This window comes from Lissotriton vulgaris, chromosome 4_1 (genome assembly GCF_964263255.1).
Source record: "Lissotriton vulgaris chromosome 4_1, aLisVul1.2, whole genome shotgun sequence".
Taxonomy (NCBI): domain Eukaryota; kingdom Metazoa; phylum Chordata; class Amphibia; order Caudata; family Salamandridae; genus Lissotriton; species Lissotriton vulgaris.
The window spans coordinates 1,103,192,308-1,103,211,777 of NC_141691.1; the positions used below are offsets into that span (position 1 = coordinate 1,103,192,308).

The 19,470-nt window shown below is 42.0% G+C and overlaps 1 protein-coding gene and 1 pseudogene across 1 annotated transcript in view; one reads left to right on the forward strand and one right to left on the reverse strand.

Moving 5' to 3' along the window:
- GABBR2 (gamma-aminobutyric acid type B receptor subunit 2) overlaps positions 1–19,470 on the reverse strand; it is a 1,712,046-nt gene that overhangs the window by 514,367 nt on the left and 1,178,209 nt on the right. Inside the window, exon 9 of the mRNA XM_086967412.1 lies at positions 2,518–2,598. Within this exon, the coding sequence (XP_086823538.1) occupies positions 2,518–2,598 (81 nt within the window). The remainder of the gene's footprint in view (positions 1–2,517; positions 2,599–19,470) is intronic.
- Positions 4,731–16,488, forward strand: LOC147722928 (putative ATP-dependent RNA helicase DDX5 pseudogene; annotated as a pseudogene).

Below are 19,470 nucleotides of genomic sequence, written 5' to 3' on the forward strand. Positions count from 1 at the left end.
GTGGGTTGCAATTTGCGGCCCATTGGGAATTGCCTGCAATCACAGGGATGGTGGCCTGCTAGGATCAGCAAACCACCATGTCTGTGATTGCTTTTTCAATAAAGCATTTTTTTTTCCTGAAATGCGGCCCATTTTCCTTAAAGGAAAACGGGATGGCTTTACAAAAGAAGGATGAAAAGTTTCCTTTGTCTGTGGGACTACTGCCTCCGCTTAAAAAAATTGGGTGCCCATATTCACAAAGGGGAAGGGGTCCCTCTGGACTCCTTCTTGTTTGCAAATGAGTAACCACCTCTTTCAAAGAATCAGTCAAATATGAATGTTTTGCAACTGCATTCTGGTTGCAAAACATTCATACATGCCACTGCGACTCGCTATTCGGCAGGGACGCCCTTGAAACGCCCCTTCCTAATAACGACCCGCGAACCCTATGTTACTAATCCGTAATATGTTTCCGACTCACACTTAGCAGTCACAAACGTCTGTTGTATGTGACCGCTAAATACGGTTGCAGATCTGGCCCTGGATGCGAAAGTGATGCAGATATCTGTACTCAAGAGGAAAGCATAGAATTCATACTGTCAATATGTGCAAATGAGTTGTACTCTTTACCAGCTTTTTTCTAACTTTGGGAAGCGAGTGATGCGCCGTCCCATTGCAGGAGAGGAAATATCGTTTTACAACACTGCTGCAAAGATTTATATTCATGCAATGTTTATTTGCCCGATAATGATTCTCTCAGTCCTTTGAGGATGTTCCACGTCAGACATGGACGTCTTCCATAAGATGTGTAATGAAGGGTGACTCCAATAAAATATGTATGCAACAACAGAAACGTCAGGATGTTTTTCAGAATGGTGACTAAATATTGCATTAATGAACTTCATTGCTTGTTTGTGAATATCTCTTTTCAGTTTTTTAGCCTTAAACTGATTTTAATAAGCTCGAATTGAGGTAGAAAAGTTTAATGATCAGCATAACTGGGAACAAGTGACAGATTTTGAAATCAATATTAAACCCCACTTTTAACAGAGGGGGTTATAGCAGCGGTGTGGTCTAATCCATTTTCCGGTAACCCAAGCCGTTTTCTTTGCATGAAAGACAGGTAGAAAGTTGCATTACATCCACCAAACAGAGGACACTATTCTCTGGTTTGTGGCTTCACAAGAAATTTTATATAAATATAAAAATAAAGAAAAAGTGAAAAGCGAAAAGATAGTAGGTATAGTGACAAGAAAACAATCAAAAGATAGAGTCAACTTAGAGCTTGTTTTGCAGTAAACATTATTGGATGTGCAAATCATGAAAAGCGCCCTACACACGTGGTTGGCATATATTTTAGGCCCTGAAGGGCCCTTATACGTAAAAAAGTAACCTTTTCGACATGTATAACCAATCTTAGCGTGCCATATCAAAGTGCTGTTTTTATTTAGAAAATGTCCCAATAAAATATGATCACCTGGTGGGAAAATGACTATCTATCTCGACCTAATCTTTCATTCTACGAACACTGAAAGTAATACTGGGTCTGATATTCTAAAAATACACACCTCATCCTGTGGATGACGTTCAAAAGTGTGATGAATAAGATTCCCAAGTACAGATATTGTTTTGACCATACTCAGATATTGTTAAATGTCAGATTCACAATCAAGAGAGTTGTGAGTTCCTACTTTCGTACAGATGTTATTAATGCCTTAGATGACACAGTTTGTGTTTTTCAAAATATTTTGCCAAGATTTTTGTCTACGTCTATGGCAGAGTGTTTATATTTACCTATAGCAAGTGTTTATATTTACATCTCTAATCAAGCCAGTTGGTCTGCAATGGTAAATATTAAACATGTAGCATGTAACATACACAATCTTGTTTGATTACTCATGTTTATCACAATATTTAAAGTTAAATATTTGATACCTGTGTTTTATATATATTAAGCCTTACTTTAAAACTTGAGAAAAGCAATTTTAGAAGCACAACAGATTGATTACTAGTTCAATAACTGTGATTAGGTTAAACATTGGTTTGGTGAGCCAGATCAGCTTACATATAGTTCATAAATCACCCACAACAACTTGGAGCATATGTCTACAGTACTTAGGGGTGTTGTTCAGTTATAAAGCAAATGCAGCTGAACTACATGAATTACCTTGTGGTCCAAGGGTCTCCAAACCTTTCTGTACTGAGAGCTACTTATGTTCAATGAAACACATTAAGAGCTACTAATATTATTACTGTTGTTATATATACATTAATTGAACCAAGCAAAAGATTTCTAATTTAATAAGCTGGCTGCACACAGGTGAGCTGTTCAGAGGTAGCTGGAGAGCTACAATAGCTCACAAGCTAGTGGTTGGAGACCCCTAGCCCAAATGCACTGCCTGGCTAATGGGTGAGGATATTTCAATACACTGACCTCACACAACTTCCCCTAAATATAAGAAACAATGTATGTTATCCTTTTCAAGAGGTCTTGATGCCCTTTCATAGTTGCGATGGCAGAACATTTTTCATTCTTACCTTGAAATCTGATTGTATCGTTGATCAGTTCCAAACTATCAGCCACAGCATTATATTCGCCCACCTTCACCTCCTCCCCATCTAAGAAGATACAAGGAGGAAGATGTTAAGTTCAGCTTGTTCTTTCACAACACCTATTGTTTACATACATCCATGATCTCTTGATGCAGTGCCATGGAAATAATACATTGAGACTCACAAATGGAAAAGACGAAACCAGGGGAGTGCTTGAGCAGGTTCTTGGTGAAACTAATATTAAACAGAAGACACCTGTTATTGAAAAAAGTTTCAAGACTCTTTATCGTGTGGAATAGAGAAACTGTGAAATGAATATAATGGATAGAGAAAGGAGCTGTACATAGATATGAGTATTTAGTACTTGCATGAAATATGAATAAACAACTCAATGAATTAAGTTGACTTTTCAGAAAGACCGGTTAATCTGTAAATAGTCTATGTTGAAATTCATTATATGAAAATTTTGCTCATACATATTCGTCAAGGTTTTATTGGGAATAAAGCTAATTTTTACTATTCCTTGGCTAGACAACTCCAGTAGTATTACAGATTCATGGAAAAATTTCACTTGCATTATATTTATATCTCAGCCCCCCCAACTTTCAAAAAGTGTTAAGTCACTTGGATTCACCCTGGACACCAACTTCACCCTCAAGAAACAGGTTGCCAAAAAAAGCAAGGTGCCAGTTTTCTCTTCTTAGGAAAGTCAAATCTTTTCTTCCAGAAAGCAACTTTAGAAGTGCTGTTAAGCCCTTGTACATATGGACTTTGGTAATGCCATGCTCCATGGCCACCCAGAATCCACACTGGCACCCCTTCCTCTGCATGCTCCAGGAAGACTCATACAAAACCTGAAGAATATGATCACATCACCCCCATCCTGATGGAAATCCATTCGCTGCCCTTTCTGAATCGATACATTTTCAAAAACAGGTGCATATTTGGAAAGCTATCACAACCAGCACCCTGTTTATTTTGCACACAAGCTCACCAACTACAGGGGATCCAAACACACCTACAACAGGTATACCGCCATACGGCAAACTAAGAAGTGTAAAAAAGAAAAGAACAAGATGCCAGACTTTTTCCATCTATGAACCTAGGACCTGGAACAACATCCTTGTGTACATCAAGACTACTCTACAGTTGTTCAAATTTAGGAAACATCCACAACCCAGCTTACTCTTCTCCTACTTGCTGACGTTAGGCTTGTCTTTGACATTGTACAGCTCTTTGATTGCCTTTTGGCTAGATTCCAGCTATATCAATACTATATACATACATCTTCTTTCTTTTCTTACCATTTTTTCCAATTTGGAACTCTGGATCTTTTATCTCTGCTGTGGGCTGATGCCTGCTGACCAAGGCCCTGCTCAATTTGCTAAGATTAATTGTAGCAGTTTTCATGCCAATATTGCCTTTACCGTAGTGACACTATATGGGCACTAGGATTTCACAGAAACCAGTCAAATAAAGAATAACTAAACCCCTTGTCAGGCTGCACAGGCTATCCTGTCTCCTTGACGAGGGGGTCGCTTAGTTCCAATGCACTGTAAGTTAAAAATAATTACAAGTAATACTACAAATGCCAGTATAGATGCCGCGCCGACATTCTGACAGACAAGCTACAGAATCCAAGTCAACTTCACAAAGGATGTTATTTTACTCTTGCATTGAACTTCAGGGTTGTTAAGGAAATCTTCACCTACATTACAGGATATATCTATTTAGCTTTATATACTTTGTAATCAGGTGTAGGCTACCTATCTTAGCTGAGTGATCTATGAGACACAGACTGTCATGTGCCTAATCCAACTAGTTTATCTAATCCAACTTCTTAATGAGATGCTTGTTTGTAGCTATGACATTTCACATATTCTTCCTTGAAAGCCCGGTGTCACACAAACCTCTTAAAGATGTTGCTGAAACATCAACTTCAATTTCCAGGCTTCAAAGGGGACAGACACAATGGCATGGAAGAGGGAGGGCAGAAGACCTGTCTGCACTACCTAGTTATTTCTGAATGCGTGGCCTCGTATAAACCAATTTTGTTGGTCTGCGTTAGCCAATGCCTTTTCATCTTACTAAATTTAGGTACATCATATATGACTTCTATGGGTTTTCACCCACTCATCTTTGAGTTGCTTTGTTATTGCATCATTCGCATTTTTCTTCCACACATTATAGATTATGACATGGGGAAGGCAGTCAGCCCGATTCAGTCTTTTGCTAACTTCACGGTAAGTGACCACATTCTGTTCTTTCACTAACAACACAACTACATTCAAAGTATGTCCCTTCAGTGCCAGAGACTACTATGGCGAGGTGTGCTTTTTGAGACCAAAAACACAGTTTTGCTTTCAGTCATTGTTTTTTCTGTTAATATTAGTAAGGGCTCAGCAGTTTCCCAAAAACAAGGGGCCATATATACAAGAACCTAGTGCCATCGGAGCTTCACTTTTTTGGATGCTCCAGTGGCACTGCATGCATTCACAAGGCCATGCAAAGCCACTTTGTGTGGCTTCATACGACCTTGTAATTATGGCTCTCTTTCACGCAGTACTCGGTATCAAAGGGGGATGTCGTCACTTTTAACACTGCCCCAAATTCATGAATCTGAGGCAGCACCAAAAACGAATACCTTTCCAAGGGAGACATTAAAGTGGCAAAATGAGGGGATTTAGTTTTATTTCTCGTCTTTTCTCTTTTTACTCTTTCCATGTGTGCTGCATTGTGCAGCACACAGAAGGAGCAAAATCCCATTAATGTTTGTTTTTGTGAAGGAAAGGTGTCCCTTCCTGCACAACAAGAATCATCCTTGCAACGCAGGCACCCTTGCAACATGGTGCAAGGTGCCTGCGTTGGCGCACGGCTGCTGTTTTAGCGTCAGCGCAGGGGAGAGCAGAGGGGTGAATACTGTTTTTTAACAGACCCAGCTTGGCGCAGCAAACTTGCCTGGAGCACCATGCTGCACCATTTTATTGTAAATATGCTCCAAGGTTACACAAAACCATGTCAAAACAAGCATTGACAAAACCAAAAGACAGCCCACTCCAAATCTATTGCCTTGCCACTGCTTGTTCAATAGGAGATTCCTTGCAGAATTATTGATTCCAATGCCAAACATGTAATCCTGAGACAGTATTAGCAGAAGTTGCTGCAATCCATGTAAAGTTGACACTGGTCAAGTGACTGAAGTGGAGAGGTGAAAGGCAGCTCCTTATCCCAAAAATATCTCCTGCTATCTTCAATACAAACAACTTCTCTATACATTGTATTTATTTTTATTTAATTGTTACATAATTCATATAATTTCAAATACTATAACATGAAATATAATTAAACATGCCATAAAGTAACATCTCCCAAATTCAGAATACTAATATAGTTAGAATCACAATTTATATTAGTAAGAATAAAAACGAAAAACTATGCAGGATATTAACTTGTGGCAATGATATAATAATTGCTTGTTTGATTGTAATTCTTTTTTAGATAAACTGTAAATAGGTATTTGACAATACAGTCTTTGTTTTGCACCTGTAACCGTAAAATCTGAAAAGTGATTAAACCTGATGAGCATATGTTCTTTACGTTTCTGAGAGCATTTTAATGATCATATTGTCTCAAAGTATGCATGCACCTATATAAATCCAGACATCCTTTGTGAATTTTATTCTTACTGAAAGCCCAAGGGTCTACTTTACATTGGGGCATGGTCTCTGGATATCTTTTTAAATTTGATTACATTAGCAGATGGATCAATAAATAAGATGTTTAGGTTAAGTACTTCCGGCCAGTATTCACAAAAACGGTAAAAATAAAGCCACTGTGCCTTGTTCAAAACACAGTTATTTCAAGTAGGCGCTCATAACTTCTGTAAGCGTGGCTGAAGGCTCTGTGGGATGCTTAGTTAGGGTTATTCAAAGTTAAAGGTGTGAAGAAAGAAACTCACGTCTAGCCCAACCCCTCAACTGATTTAAGCTCTGAAGCACTGTAAATAAACATTGTTACTCACTATAATGTCACTTAATTTACCAACTACATAAGGATGGGTTTATCTTGCCGTGATCCAAACATTTGACCTGCAAATTACCAAGATGACCAGTAGCGAGCTTTTATCTTATTGATCTCTACTGCCTGTGTATGCCCTTTAGCACATTTCCCCCCCATATATTTATATGGGAAAACCAATTTAATTATGTTAACAGCCCACAAAGCCCAATTTGTCAGTTTTTCACAGTGATATTTCATATAACTATTAAAATAAACATCATAGAGCAGTGAGTATTGAAACGATAAATCCACGTGTCGTGTAGGCGAAAACACTGTGAGCTTGAATATAGGAAACATAAACAAGTGTGTTTCCAAAACGTAAAGAACATTCATTACGTCCATAGATTCTATTGCAGAAGGTACGTAATGGCAGACAGTAATTTGTAACGTACAACAATGGTGGGATACACACACAATGCCCCTCTCAGGCCACCCACCACTGAGGCATGTGAAATAATTTTCGTAGGAGCCGTCATCTAGGAAATGAGTGCTACCAGTTACTGGCATTGTTTACTATGATGAAATTACAGTGTCAGCAGGAGTAAATCTCCAGAGTAAGATCAGCTATTTGCTTGTCCTATGCTGGTGGTTTTGCAGCGGGGACAATATATGCTCTGTCTGATATCTGCCTCAGTAGGGTGGGTCATAAAAGGTCTCTGCTTCTGTGCAGAAGGGTCTTCAAGTTGGGGAGAACAATATGTGCAACTACATCCCTCCCTATGCCAAGTGGTCTAGTTACAACCTAGAACTCCACTGGAGAGTGTGACGGGAGTAAAATTGCAGGGTGTTGAGCTGAACATATAGCCTGGTATATTGACCAGGTATAGAAGAGAGATTCCGTTATGTGACAACTTTCTAAATTCATGCATACTTTTCAATAACTTCCATAATCACAAGAAGGAGATGAAAACCTTACCATTTTGACTGACCCACTGCTGCCTGAATGTCGAAATTATTGAGATTCTCATTGTGATACGGGAATCACCATCTCTTATCGCTGCTGCTGCCATTCACATCGGGGTGAGTGCAGTCCACAGGAGCCGTAGCGGACTCCAGCTCCCAGGCTCCCCCTGTTCCTGACACGCCACTCTGTGCCCAGAGCCGCTTTAAATCCCAGTGAGGCAATGTAGAAAAGCAGATTTTCTGTAGTTATCATCAATCACTGCTTTAGCGTTAATCGCCTCTGATCTACTCGATTATTAGCTTAATCAAATAAAGAGGCAGGCGCTGGATATCTGGAAAGCGATGAACAGGTTTATTTCTCTGGAGGAGAACACGTCAATTCGGACAAACAAAATGTCTTGTCGAGGTGCTCTAACTGTACCTCTGTGGCATAGCCTTTTATATACAATCTTGACTGTTTATTGCAGGGTAACACATTCCTAAAAGTGGTTTATTACATCCCCGGAATCCCCGCTTCCAACTTGTTCCCACACACACCCAACAGCAATGTCCCCCACCCTGGTCTCAGCAGGTGATTGTTATTGCGCAGCTGGGCATTCCGGCAGGGTCTGAAGTATGCAGGATCGGTCAGAACTAAGAGGGTTGTGTCATTGATTAATTCTGACCCCTTTGATGGGGAGCTAGTTTCTACTGTACGGGGGTAATAAACTGTATCTGCAGGGGCTGGTTATTGCCTGGGACCGGATCAAACAGCCAGGTGCAGGGGAGGAGGTTATCGATGGGCCTGTTCGTGCGAGGGGGATGAAAGGACATGGGCGTTAGGCACGGGAAGTGGCTCCGGGGCTGGGTTGTGCTGAGGATGCTTTATGACTCTAGCATGTGTGCTTGGGGGTTTGCAGAGTGCGGGGGATGACTCTGAGGTCAGGGTGACGCGCTGGTGATCGGCAACACACGAAATGGCCGCGGTATCTAAAATGGGTGCCGTTTACGTGCATACGGTGGCTCTTGTTAGGCAAGATGGCGCCGGCGATGTTCACATCTGTCGATTATTTTTCAACAGTCGCCCCTTTGAACATTCCAAGACATCTTGCTAATCTATTTCAATCCCCATGATATTCTGTATATCTGTGTCATACATTGCATTAATTTGTTCTATGCGAGTATCTAGAGTCTTTGGACACAAAGGCCCACATGCATCATCCCGGGATTTTGCGAGTTCTAAAGTGCGAAAAATAGCGATTCGCATTTTAGAATTCGCAAAACGGGATGCATGATTATTTTCGGTAAATTTATGCGATTCGGTAAAAATCTCAATTTTTACCGAATCGCATAAATTACCGAAATACAATTTGCGAATTCGCTATTCCCATTGGTTCCTATGGGACAAAAGGCCCATAGGAAGCAATGGGAAGGCATTAGCAAATTGCGATTTTCACTTTGAAAATCGCAATTTGTTAATGCATTTCATGGGTGCAGGGGGGGTCCAAAGGACACTCCCATGCACCGCTGAAATGTATTTTTCGCATCATGTTTCACACACACATGTCCTAAGGACATGTGTGCCCATAACATGAATGTTCAAAAAAATGCATTTTCAGCGTTTTAAACACTTTTTGCAAATTTACCGAGTGGTTCAACCACTCGGTAAATTTGACCCCCTAATTGCGATTTCGCAATTTTAAAAGTAATCATGCATTGCTTTTAAGAAATCGCAAATTTTAGAAATTGCTAAAATGTTGCGATTTCTAAAATTGCTTGATGCATCCAAAAAAGCATTTTTGGAATCGCAAACGGACGATTTTAAGGAATCGCACCGTTTGCGATTTCAAAAATGCTTGATGCATGTGGGCCAAAGAGTACAGACATAGAGAACACAAGGGCGGTATGCATTGTATCCCCAAACAGCACCCACATATTATGAAAACTGGTACCAAGATGATCATCAACAGTTTCCAACCCCAATATTTTAATATGCCCTAAAACCAGCTCCCAAAATGTCCAAGTCTCTTGTTCTTGGTGGATCTCTGATGCCAGTTTGTGAAGGTGTTCATTTGCCTTATAGACAGAAGGCGAGCCATTAGGGACAAAAGTGCAACAGCTGGCACTGATGATGTGGCATGCCCCTCCGGGGTCTGCCAGTACAACTTCTAAAACAAGGCGATTCTGCAAAGCCAACAGGCGGACCGCTTGAAGTTCAGCGGTGTTATTGGTGAAGATGCCGGCTGTGATGTTTAGAGCTGTCTCTACTGCCTGAGTCAGGCGTCGAATGGCCCGGCTGTTTGTCATCGGACCCCAAAGTGTCTCCGGATCGCCTTTGTCAGTGGTGTCCGGCAGGTGCAGTGTAGGTTGGAGGCAGAACAAAAGCGATGTAGCATGTGCGCCCCCCAGCCTTTTGGGAGCCAGGTGTAGGCTTTTGAACCACAGATGAAGTACATGTTAGGTAATGCAACAAATGAAGGGGGTTTGGCGTGTTCAGTGTTCTTGTTATCTTGCAAGTGCTGTGGCCCACGATTTCAGTCCCATGCCCTTTGATGCAGATAAGACCTGGGACGCTTACTAAAGATTGGGCTACAGCTGTGGTTGCAGCTGTTCTTTTCTTTAGAAAGGAGAAAGTTGGTCTGGCTGGGTTATTCAGTATTTGCATTTCCACACGTTCTTTGGCAGGAATGTTCATTGGGAAAGTTGCGTTTGAAGTGAGAGGACAAAATGGAGCAGTCGTTCTTCCAGTTTTGTTCAGCCAGAACTCATTATAGAATTGTTTCATTGTCCCAATCGATGTGGCATTGTCTTTGTAGCTCTCTTGCAGGAGCATTAACCAGGCGAGGCAGGACCCATGAACAGAGAAGGGTGAAGGGATGAAAGGAATGGAGTGTTCAGTGGCATGTGGGAGCAGCCCACAGATCTAACAGTTTGTGGCATTTGCGGCAAGATTGTGTTGGTGCAACAACTGTACAAAAGAATTGTTCCAGAACTGTTTGCGTCGCTCTCGCAGTCGTGGTGCCAGTGAAACCAGATGGTGTTCCTTTTCAGTGGTGGGTTGCATGGTCGGTATCAGTGTTTGGTAAGCAGGAGCACTCTCTTCGATGATCCAGACTATGACCATTAGTAAGAGACTGGCAAGAGATGCTGTGAGGAGTATGATTGTGTTTCTGCTGTGGATCTGTCTTGGTGTCGTTGCGGCGGTTCTTTGGATGTCCGGGAGCATCCATCACCTTCAAGAGGATCGGTGACTGGCAGGACCACATACTTTTGTCTAGCGTTTCTCCTGGTAGCCTTTGTAGTGTTGGCTACCGCTCTGAGACTTTTGACTTAGTTAGTGGCCTGCTTTGTCAGAGCACTCTCCTTTCGTCGCAAGTTGTACCCTTCTTTGGACGGCACTGTGGGGTCTGGAAACTCTGTTAGTTCAAGTGTCTCTGTTTCAGGGTAACAACTCCGGGCTGGTTGATCTTTGGTCAGGAGCTCTTCTTGGGTGTCCACGTCTTCTTTTGTTGCTAGTGTCGGTGCTATTCGTGCAGTGGTGAGAGTGGAGCCAGTTTTTCTTTCCTTCCACGCGAAGTGCAGTTCGGGTGGTAATTAAGACTTCCCAGGGGCCCATCCACCGGGGTTCCAAACTCTTCGACCTCTGGAAGTTCTGAATCAGGACGAAGTCCCCGGGTTTGATATCGTGTCCTGGGCCCCTGGATACATCTGGTATGGCTTGCTGCACCTGTTGGTGGATAACAGTTAGTTCGCTCATCATTTACACAAATAGTCGGACATGAGTATGTCCGGGACATCATTAGTGGTTGTTGGCTTCGGGGCCCCCCAAATATTCATCGGCCTGCCGAAAACAACCTCGTACGGGGTCAATTGGTGTCTGGTTGGGGTGGAGCGCATGGATAGCAATGCCAGTGGAAGGGCTTCGGGCCATTTCAGCCCAGTGGAGGCGACTATTTTGGCCAGTTTCAATTTCAGCGTGGCGTTGTGCCTTTCTACCAGGCCCGCTGACTGGGGGTGGAAAACGGCATGGAACTTTTGTTTTACTCCCAGCCCCTTCAGTATGTGTTGGATGACCTCAGCTATGAAATGGGGGCCATTGTCGCTCCATAAAACTCTACAAAGGCCGTATTGGGGGAAGAATTCCTTCAGCAATACCTTTCCTGTGGCAGCGGCGGTATTGTCACGAGTGGGGTATGCTTCCACCCATTTGCTGAAGGCGCACACAATGACTAGAACGTATTTTAGACCATGGGACCTTTCTAGTTGAATGTAATCCATTTGGAGGATATCAAAGGGATGGTCGGGGACTCTAAACCCTCCCCGTGGTACTACTGTCCTTTTCCCTGGGTTGTGTTGCAGGCATACAATGCATTGTTGCACTAGGCGTTTTGCTGAGTCTGATATCTTGCCGTTATGCCATACCCTAGCAATCAGTTCGGTCATGGGAGCGGATCCTATGTGTGCGGGTAGGTGTGCCATGGTCAATATGGGGATCAGATAGGCGTTAGGTAGCAGCCATTTGTCTCTGTCTTTTGTCCTCCAGCAGCCTTCGTCGTCTTTCAGTCCCACCCGAGCCCATTCAGTCAGTTTGTGTGATGTACTCGTCAGTTGGATGTCTCTTATAGTGGCCCTAGCGTCTGTCCATTTCTCAGCTTGTGACCTAGTCACATACATTCGTGTTGCAGTTCTGTCTTCGGCTGTGGCTCGGGCAGTAACGTCAGCTAGTGCATTTCCCTGCCCAATAATGTCCGTCACTTTCTTATGTGCTTGGCATTTAATTACTGCTAGCTGCTTGGGGAGGAGGACTGCTTCAGTTAAGGCGGAAACTAGATCTCCGTGTAGGATGGGTGTGCCGTGCGAGGTCAGGAATCCTCTTTCCCTCCACAGGAGCCCGAAATGGTGAACCACCCCGAAAGCGTACTGGCTGTCCGTGTATATGTTTACAGTCTTTCCTGCTGCTAAGATGCATGCTCGTGTGAGGGCCTAACCAGGTCCCCCATTACAGCAACTCTAGTCTGTGAGGGTGGCATGGGGTTTGTCAATTTCACTACTTGACCCAATACCTTGGGCAAGTACAGACAGCAGCCCCACATCAATGGTCAGACAGCTGTGGCCTATAGGGACACAGGGGCTAGTATCACCATGGTGACACAGAGATTAGTCCCCTCAGAACAGCTTTTACCTGGGTTTACATACCAGGTGACCAATATTGATGGAGTCAAGTCAGATCATGCCATGGCAGTAAACAATCTCAGCTGTGGAGGAGTCACTGGCCCAAAGAGAGTGGCAGTATCTACAAACTTGCCTGTAGATTGTTTATCTACAATGACCCCGAAATCCAAATTTCATTCATCCATCTAATAGCACCACACATCCTCACATGCGTCACGTATACCATACACAACTAAACTACAATGAAGCACATTGGACAAAACATTACAGTGATTGAAATACAAAAAAAATGCACACACAACACTACAACAAAAGGAGGCACCGACATGCGTTTCGGAGTAGGACCTGAGTCCACAGTTTCTTCGTCAGGGCGCAGTAGATATGGTTCTATATAGGCAGAACTTTCCTTAATGTTTATAAATCGATCAATTTGATACAGCAAAAAAGGGGGGCTCAATCTTGAGATGCAATCAACATGATTACCTCATCACGTGCTCCGCATAGGTTTCGGAGATACAAGGCCAATTGCCTTACAAGTCACTGGCAAGTCGTGCTAAGCACTGGGATCTTAAATCTCAAAAAATAACCTGATCCTTAGATGAGCATTATAGTGACAAATGTCTGATCAGCAATCCCGAGTATTTATGGTGGCGTTCAGACCGGCCCGGCAATGCGCCGCACGGCAAAGATCCTCGTGTGTCGGAAGCGACCGGTAGTGACGCAGGATTACAGTACATCAAGTTAAACTCATTGAGATCGACAATGTGGAGCCCTGTAAAACTTCATAATGGCTGAAAACGGGTAGAAGGAATCCTCGACCTGCTGGGCCACCGCATGTATTTTTCAGCCAAAAGGATGTCATAGCCATAAGCAAGTTTCTCTCAAAAGAGACCTTTAATTTTTCTTGGTTTGTTCCCCTCCATTAGGAGTGTTATTTCATATAACAGGTGTGGCACACTTACCCTAATATCAGATGTTTTCACCGTAATGTGTTCATTGAACACCTCTTTCACCAGAAATTCCATCAGGCTCCGGTGAGCTATTTTTACTTCTGCTGCGCTGTCTAGCATCGTCAGAGCCCATTCCCTTTCAGAAGTTGAGTCATCAGTATCCTTGGCATGTCTAACTTTAAGACCTGCTACCTATTTCATTTTAAATGGAGGTTTTGATTTTGGTTTATCTTCATTTTTTAAATTGTAGCATGAAGTATGCTGTGTATCTCTGGACTTTGTCCATTCTTCTTGTCTGTGTTCTAACCGTCCTTCCCTCTCCGAGTTTTTTGATGAACCCTGAAAGGAACAAGAGTAATGTGTATCTGATACCTGCCAGGTTTTTAAATGTTATCATGATTACTAAGGTTGTGCCTCCTTTCGGAGGACTCCTGTTGAGGAGAACCACACCTTGATTGTGATCTAATCCCTCTATTTTTTTGTTTTTTATTGTCCCATTAATTCTTGGAAGAATCAGGTGCTTGCTTGGTGTTATCATTTTCAGGTCCACCCATGAGTAGAGAGTTTGATGCTTTAGCTCCCAAATTATCTATACCTAATTCGGAATATGTATCTTCGATAATTTTAGGTAATTAACGCTCCTGTTGTAAAGGAGTGAAATCCCTCAGTCATTGGCGTATTCCCACTACTGCTGCCTCCCCTTTTATGTTTGCTAATATAATACTTGATACCCGGGCAACATTTCCTAGCAATATCATCCCTAAGTTCAGAGCAGGTTCTGCTCCATACTCTGTATGTATTTGTCTTACTACATCTGGTATCACTGCTACCATGAGTTCTGGTATGTATGGTATATAAGGCAGCAAAAACTGTACCCCAAGATGTACAATCCTCTATCCGGGGAGCTATCCCCATTGGCAAGCAGATTGTTCTATGTTTTTCTTGAGAGCTTATGTGTGGAAACACTGCCTCTAACTGTTATTTTCTGAGCTTTCCCATGGCATTTGCTCACGTTTAGGGGGCATTTTACCTATCACTGCATTTAGCATTTGTGGAGTTATTTAAGTTACAGACCCCTGAATTTGTCCTGCTGAATTTTACTGAACCTACAACTATTCAGGCGCAAGATTTTCCAGCTGCATTAAGTGGGCTCAATATGGTTGGAGTGGCTCAAATCGGATTGGGGAAAACACTTTCTTATCTGTTACCTGGCATTATACACATAAATCATCAACTATTCCTTCAGTGCGGCGATGGGCCATTCGTTTTGGTGCTGGCACCAACACGCAAACTTGCACAGCAGGTCAAGCAAGTTGCCGCTGACTATGGGAGAGCTTGTCGTTTGAAGTCAACCTGTATTTATGGTGGTGCTCCAAAAGTTCCTCAGATTCGGGACTTGGAAAGAGGTGTTGAAATCTGCTTTGCAACCCCAGGAATATTAATAGACTTTCTAGAAGTGGGCAAAACCAATCTCAAAAGATGTCCGGAGAATCGTGGACCAGATTAGACCTGATCGACAGACCTTAATGTGGAGTGCTACATGGCCAAGAGAAGTTAGACAACTTGCAGAGGACTTCTTGAAAGATTACATTCACATCAACATAGGTGCTTTGGAATTGAGTGCAAACCATAATATTCTTCAGATCGTGGATGTGTGTGCAGATAACGAAAAGGATGAGAAGCTTCTGAGGTTGATGGAGGAAATTATGAGCGAGAAGGAGAACAAGACCATCATTTTTACGGAAACCAAGTAACGGTGTGATGAGCATACCAGAAAAATGAGGAGAGATGGATGGCTGGCAATGGGTATTCATGATGACAAGAGCCCGCAGGAGCGAGACTGGGTTTTAAAATAATTCAAACACGGCAAAGCTCCAATTCTGATTGCTACAGATGTTGCATCGAGAGGTTTAGATGTGGAAGATGTGAAATTTGCCATCAATTATAACAACCCTAATTCATCAGAGGACTATATTCATAGAATTGGGAGAACTGCCCGCAGTAGCAAAAACTGGTACAGCTTACACCTTTTTTTACACCCAACAACGCAAAGCAAGCCCATGACCTAATTGCTGTTCTACAAGATGCTAATCAGCAAATCAACCCCAAGTTGCTGCAACTGGCTGAAGGAGGTCATTTCCGAATTGGAAGAGTCATGAGGGATGATCGACGTGAAAGATATTCAACAGGCAGAAGGGGTGGTGGCTTCAGTAGTAGCATTAGGGATAGGGATAATTTCAATCATGGATTTAGCAGCAGTGGACCAAAAAGAGACTTCAACTCAAAACCTCAGAATGGTTTTGGTGCTCCAAACTACGCAAATGGCAAAAGCATTGGGAATGGCTTTGGAGCCAACAGCGGTCAAGGTGGTTTCCAGCCTGCTAATCAAACAGGCACATATGAGAATGGATTTGGTAACCAGCAATTCAGAAATTTGCTTAATGGCATGAACCACCAGCAGCAGCCTGGCATGAATCCGCAACTGGGAATGAACCAGCAACCTGGAATGAACCAGCTGGGAATGAACCAACAAGCGAGCATGAACCAGCAGCCTACCATGAACCAACAAGCTGGCATGAACCAGCAGCCTACCATGAACCAACAAGCTGGCATGAACCAGCAGCCAGGAATGAACCAGCAATACAGTTATGCTACCCCAGCTGCGCCTGCTCAGGCACCAACATCCACACCTGCTCCATCTCTGATAGGTTATCCAATGCCAGCAGGATACACCCAGTAACAAATGTCACATGTTCAATTACTCTTTATATTGTGTGTTCAGAAGACAGGATAGTTATTTAAGAAGTCTTCAAGGAAATACAGAAACTACTGCAGTGCAGCAGTAATTAAGGTGCACTTAATTATTTAAGTTGACTTTATCTACATTACATTCCTGGAACAATTTTAGTTTTCTTTTTGTACTAGAAAATGCAGACTGTGTTTTAACAAAGTAAATGTACAGAGATTTGAAGTACTGTAATGAGGCAGCGCATGGGCCCTAAATAAAACTTTAACTTGGAAAAAAAAAGCAAGGGCAGTCCTGACATTTTTTAAAATGTTTATTTCACCTTCCTTCTCTTCTTCCTTCACTTCATTTGCATGTAGTGCTGGCACAGCGATGTCTTCACCGCCATTGTTGAAAAAGTTTCAAGGAAACTGAGATAATATTTTATGCACAATAGGAAACTATTATCCTTCAAGCTTGAATAAACCTACAGCCAATCCATAGGATATACCTATTCAGCTGCGGTGGATTGTTCCCTTCCCACTCCAGATGTCTCTTGGTAAATGTGAGTAGGGGTCTCTGAGAAAAGTACGACTGAACTACTCAGATTTGACTGTTAAATAAGAGCCAAACCAATGTTGGCGGCGCTATGTTGTGTAGTTCTTATAAGGATAAATAGGATCTGCGCGTTTAGACAACAAAGACTGTGGAAATGGTGTCCAGACTGATTCCAGACACCCCCTACTGGGTATGTTCGCCTGTATACCAGCTAGCTCACAGTGCTACTATAAACTTCTATTGTCAAGGAAAGAATCTTTCCTGGCAACTATTGAACATGACAACCCTGTCCCATCAGGGATCGTGGAACCAGTACAGTACTTTTCACTTAGTCACTCGGGCCCACTTTGTCTCGGACAGTAACACAGAATAAACAGTGGGGACGTTTTTCAATAAAGAATTTTTGAACCAGTGTTATTCTAGTGTAAAATAGGAGTGCTGAAACAGCCATAAGACAGAAACAGATGTAAAGGATTATAAGCACCAATAGGGTAAATGGATGGTAGATTTTCATCATAGTGCAAAAATACTGAATACAGGCAGGTGTAAAAATACATGACAATAATAATACATACTCCTACGATGCACTCCTAACTAGATGCACCTAAGTGTACGTAGCATGTATGTAGGTGTAGAGCCAAGAATCCCCCTAGGCTGAAGGCATCCCATTACATGAAGAGAGACTGTGGGACCCCGTCTTGGTCTCGAGATGGACACGCCGCGAGGGATGTCAGACCACTGCGAGCTGGAGTGTCTACGAGCAGGAACCTCAGCGTCTCGCGTCAGTGTGTCAGCATGTAAGTCTTTTCTCCTCTGCCTGCCCCAGCAAAGATATGGTGTATATATATATAGCCAAAAGGTACCCTCAGGGTTCTACCTTACTGTGTCATGCTGGCCGAGGATGATGTAAGGGATGACCCTTAAACATAGTTATTATGCAGAAGATGGTAATCCTGCTGTAGTTCTAAGAATCCTCATGCATAATTAATGAGGCTAGTTTTCAGAGAAATCCACACAATATTTTATGCAGTACCTAACTAGGTAAAAGGTCAATACCAAAAACCGTTATGCAGTACAATGACTGGGGAAAATGTAGGTGTAAGGTTAGGTGACTACCCAAACCTATATTGGGGTACATTACAAAACATAACAAACTCTTCTGTATTTTGTCACTGGATCACCGCTTATGCATAAATGTATTATCTATGTATTTATGCCTGTTTTTTGTGTACCTGTCTGCATGCAACATGCAAATGGCAAACCTATTGATTTTTCAATGCTCGTTAATCTTTGGGTTTAAAGATTTTAGAAAAATATTTAAAAAAAACGACAATCAATGGTTAAGCCAATTAACTATCAGTCAAGGCTAGACATATGATTGTTAATATAGCAGCACAAACTATACCTCTCATGTAGCAAGAACGGAAAATTCCCTATTTTTCTAAGACACCACTTGAACTTCTCAACATCGCATGTTCACTGTTATTGTGAAGGAGAGCCATTTCGCATTTCACCTCCGGAAATGTATATATTTTAATAATAGGCATTTAAGAGGATATCCTCTTTTTCGACCAGCTAGGACATAAAAACGTGACATATAAAATGCTCGGGAACCACAAAAGTCCGAATGCTATCATAATGAGGCCCTTAGTTAGCTCACCAGGTCATTTATTCTTGTTATATTTTAACAATGGTGTAACTATTTATCAAAAGATATTTGAATATATTTGTTCTATTATGCTGATATGTTCCTCACTAAAAAAAACTTTAAAAAAAAAATAAAAACACTTGAACAGCTTTGGTGTTAACTGGAATCTTTCAGTAGAAAAACGAAATATCCCAACAACGTCATTTAATAGCACCCTTTACATTTCATTTCAATAGAAGGTACAGCTAAGAAAATGACATACATTTGTCATACAGTAACACGCTTTGCACACTGGGTACGACTTTACAACAGCTTTATTGAAGATGGATACCTTCTTGATGTATGAAAGCAAAATGAGCTCTTACCGATTGTAAAGTTTTCAGATTTTCATTTTACTCACAAAATGGATATATTTTTAACAAACCAAAAAAAACACAGCAAAGAGAACTGGTTGTCCCTCTGGTCCACACAGGTAAGTGAACAGACAGTACCAGCCATGTTCAGGTTATGGAACAAGAAATACATTTGTGTGTTCACATCTGCAGCAGAGAGGGCCAGCATATATTGACATCAGGTTTAGAAATGTTGACTTCTTGCAAGGCATAGCTTTATTGTAAATTGAGTTTTCTAGTGCAAGCAGCTGTGTTCTTGACCCCTCGAATTCCTTGATACTTTTGTTATGCCAGGTATTAAAATCTAATTTAAGTACATGCTTTTCTGATGTGGCCTCATACACAAAATCAAGGGAATTCAGTAAGTATGAGGAGTATACTGAATACCTGCTTGCTTATGCCAGGGAAAACAGCGCATTTTCTAGATGTTCATGATTATTCCTGTTACACCTAAATCTACACCTCTGGATTGGCATTACAGAGGGCATGGCCAGTAAAAAAGAACATGTGCATGTTATTCTTCTTTTTGGGGGAGTTTGAAGGTACTCTCTC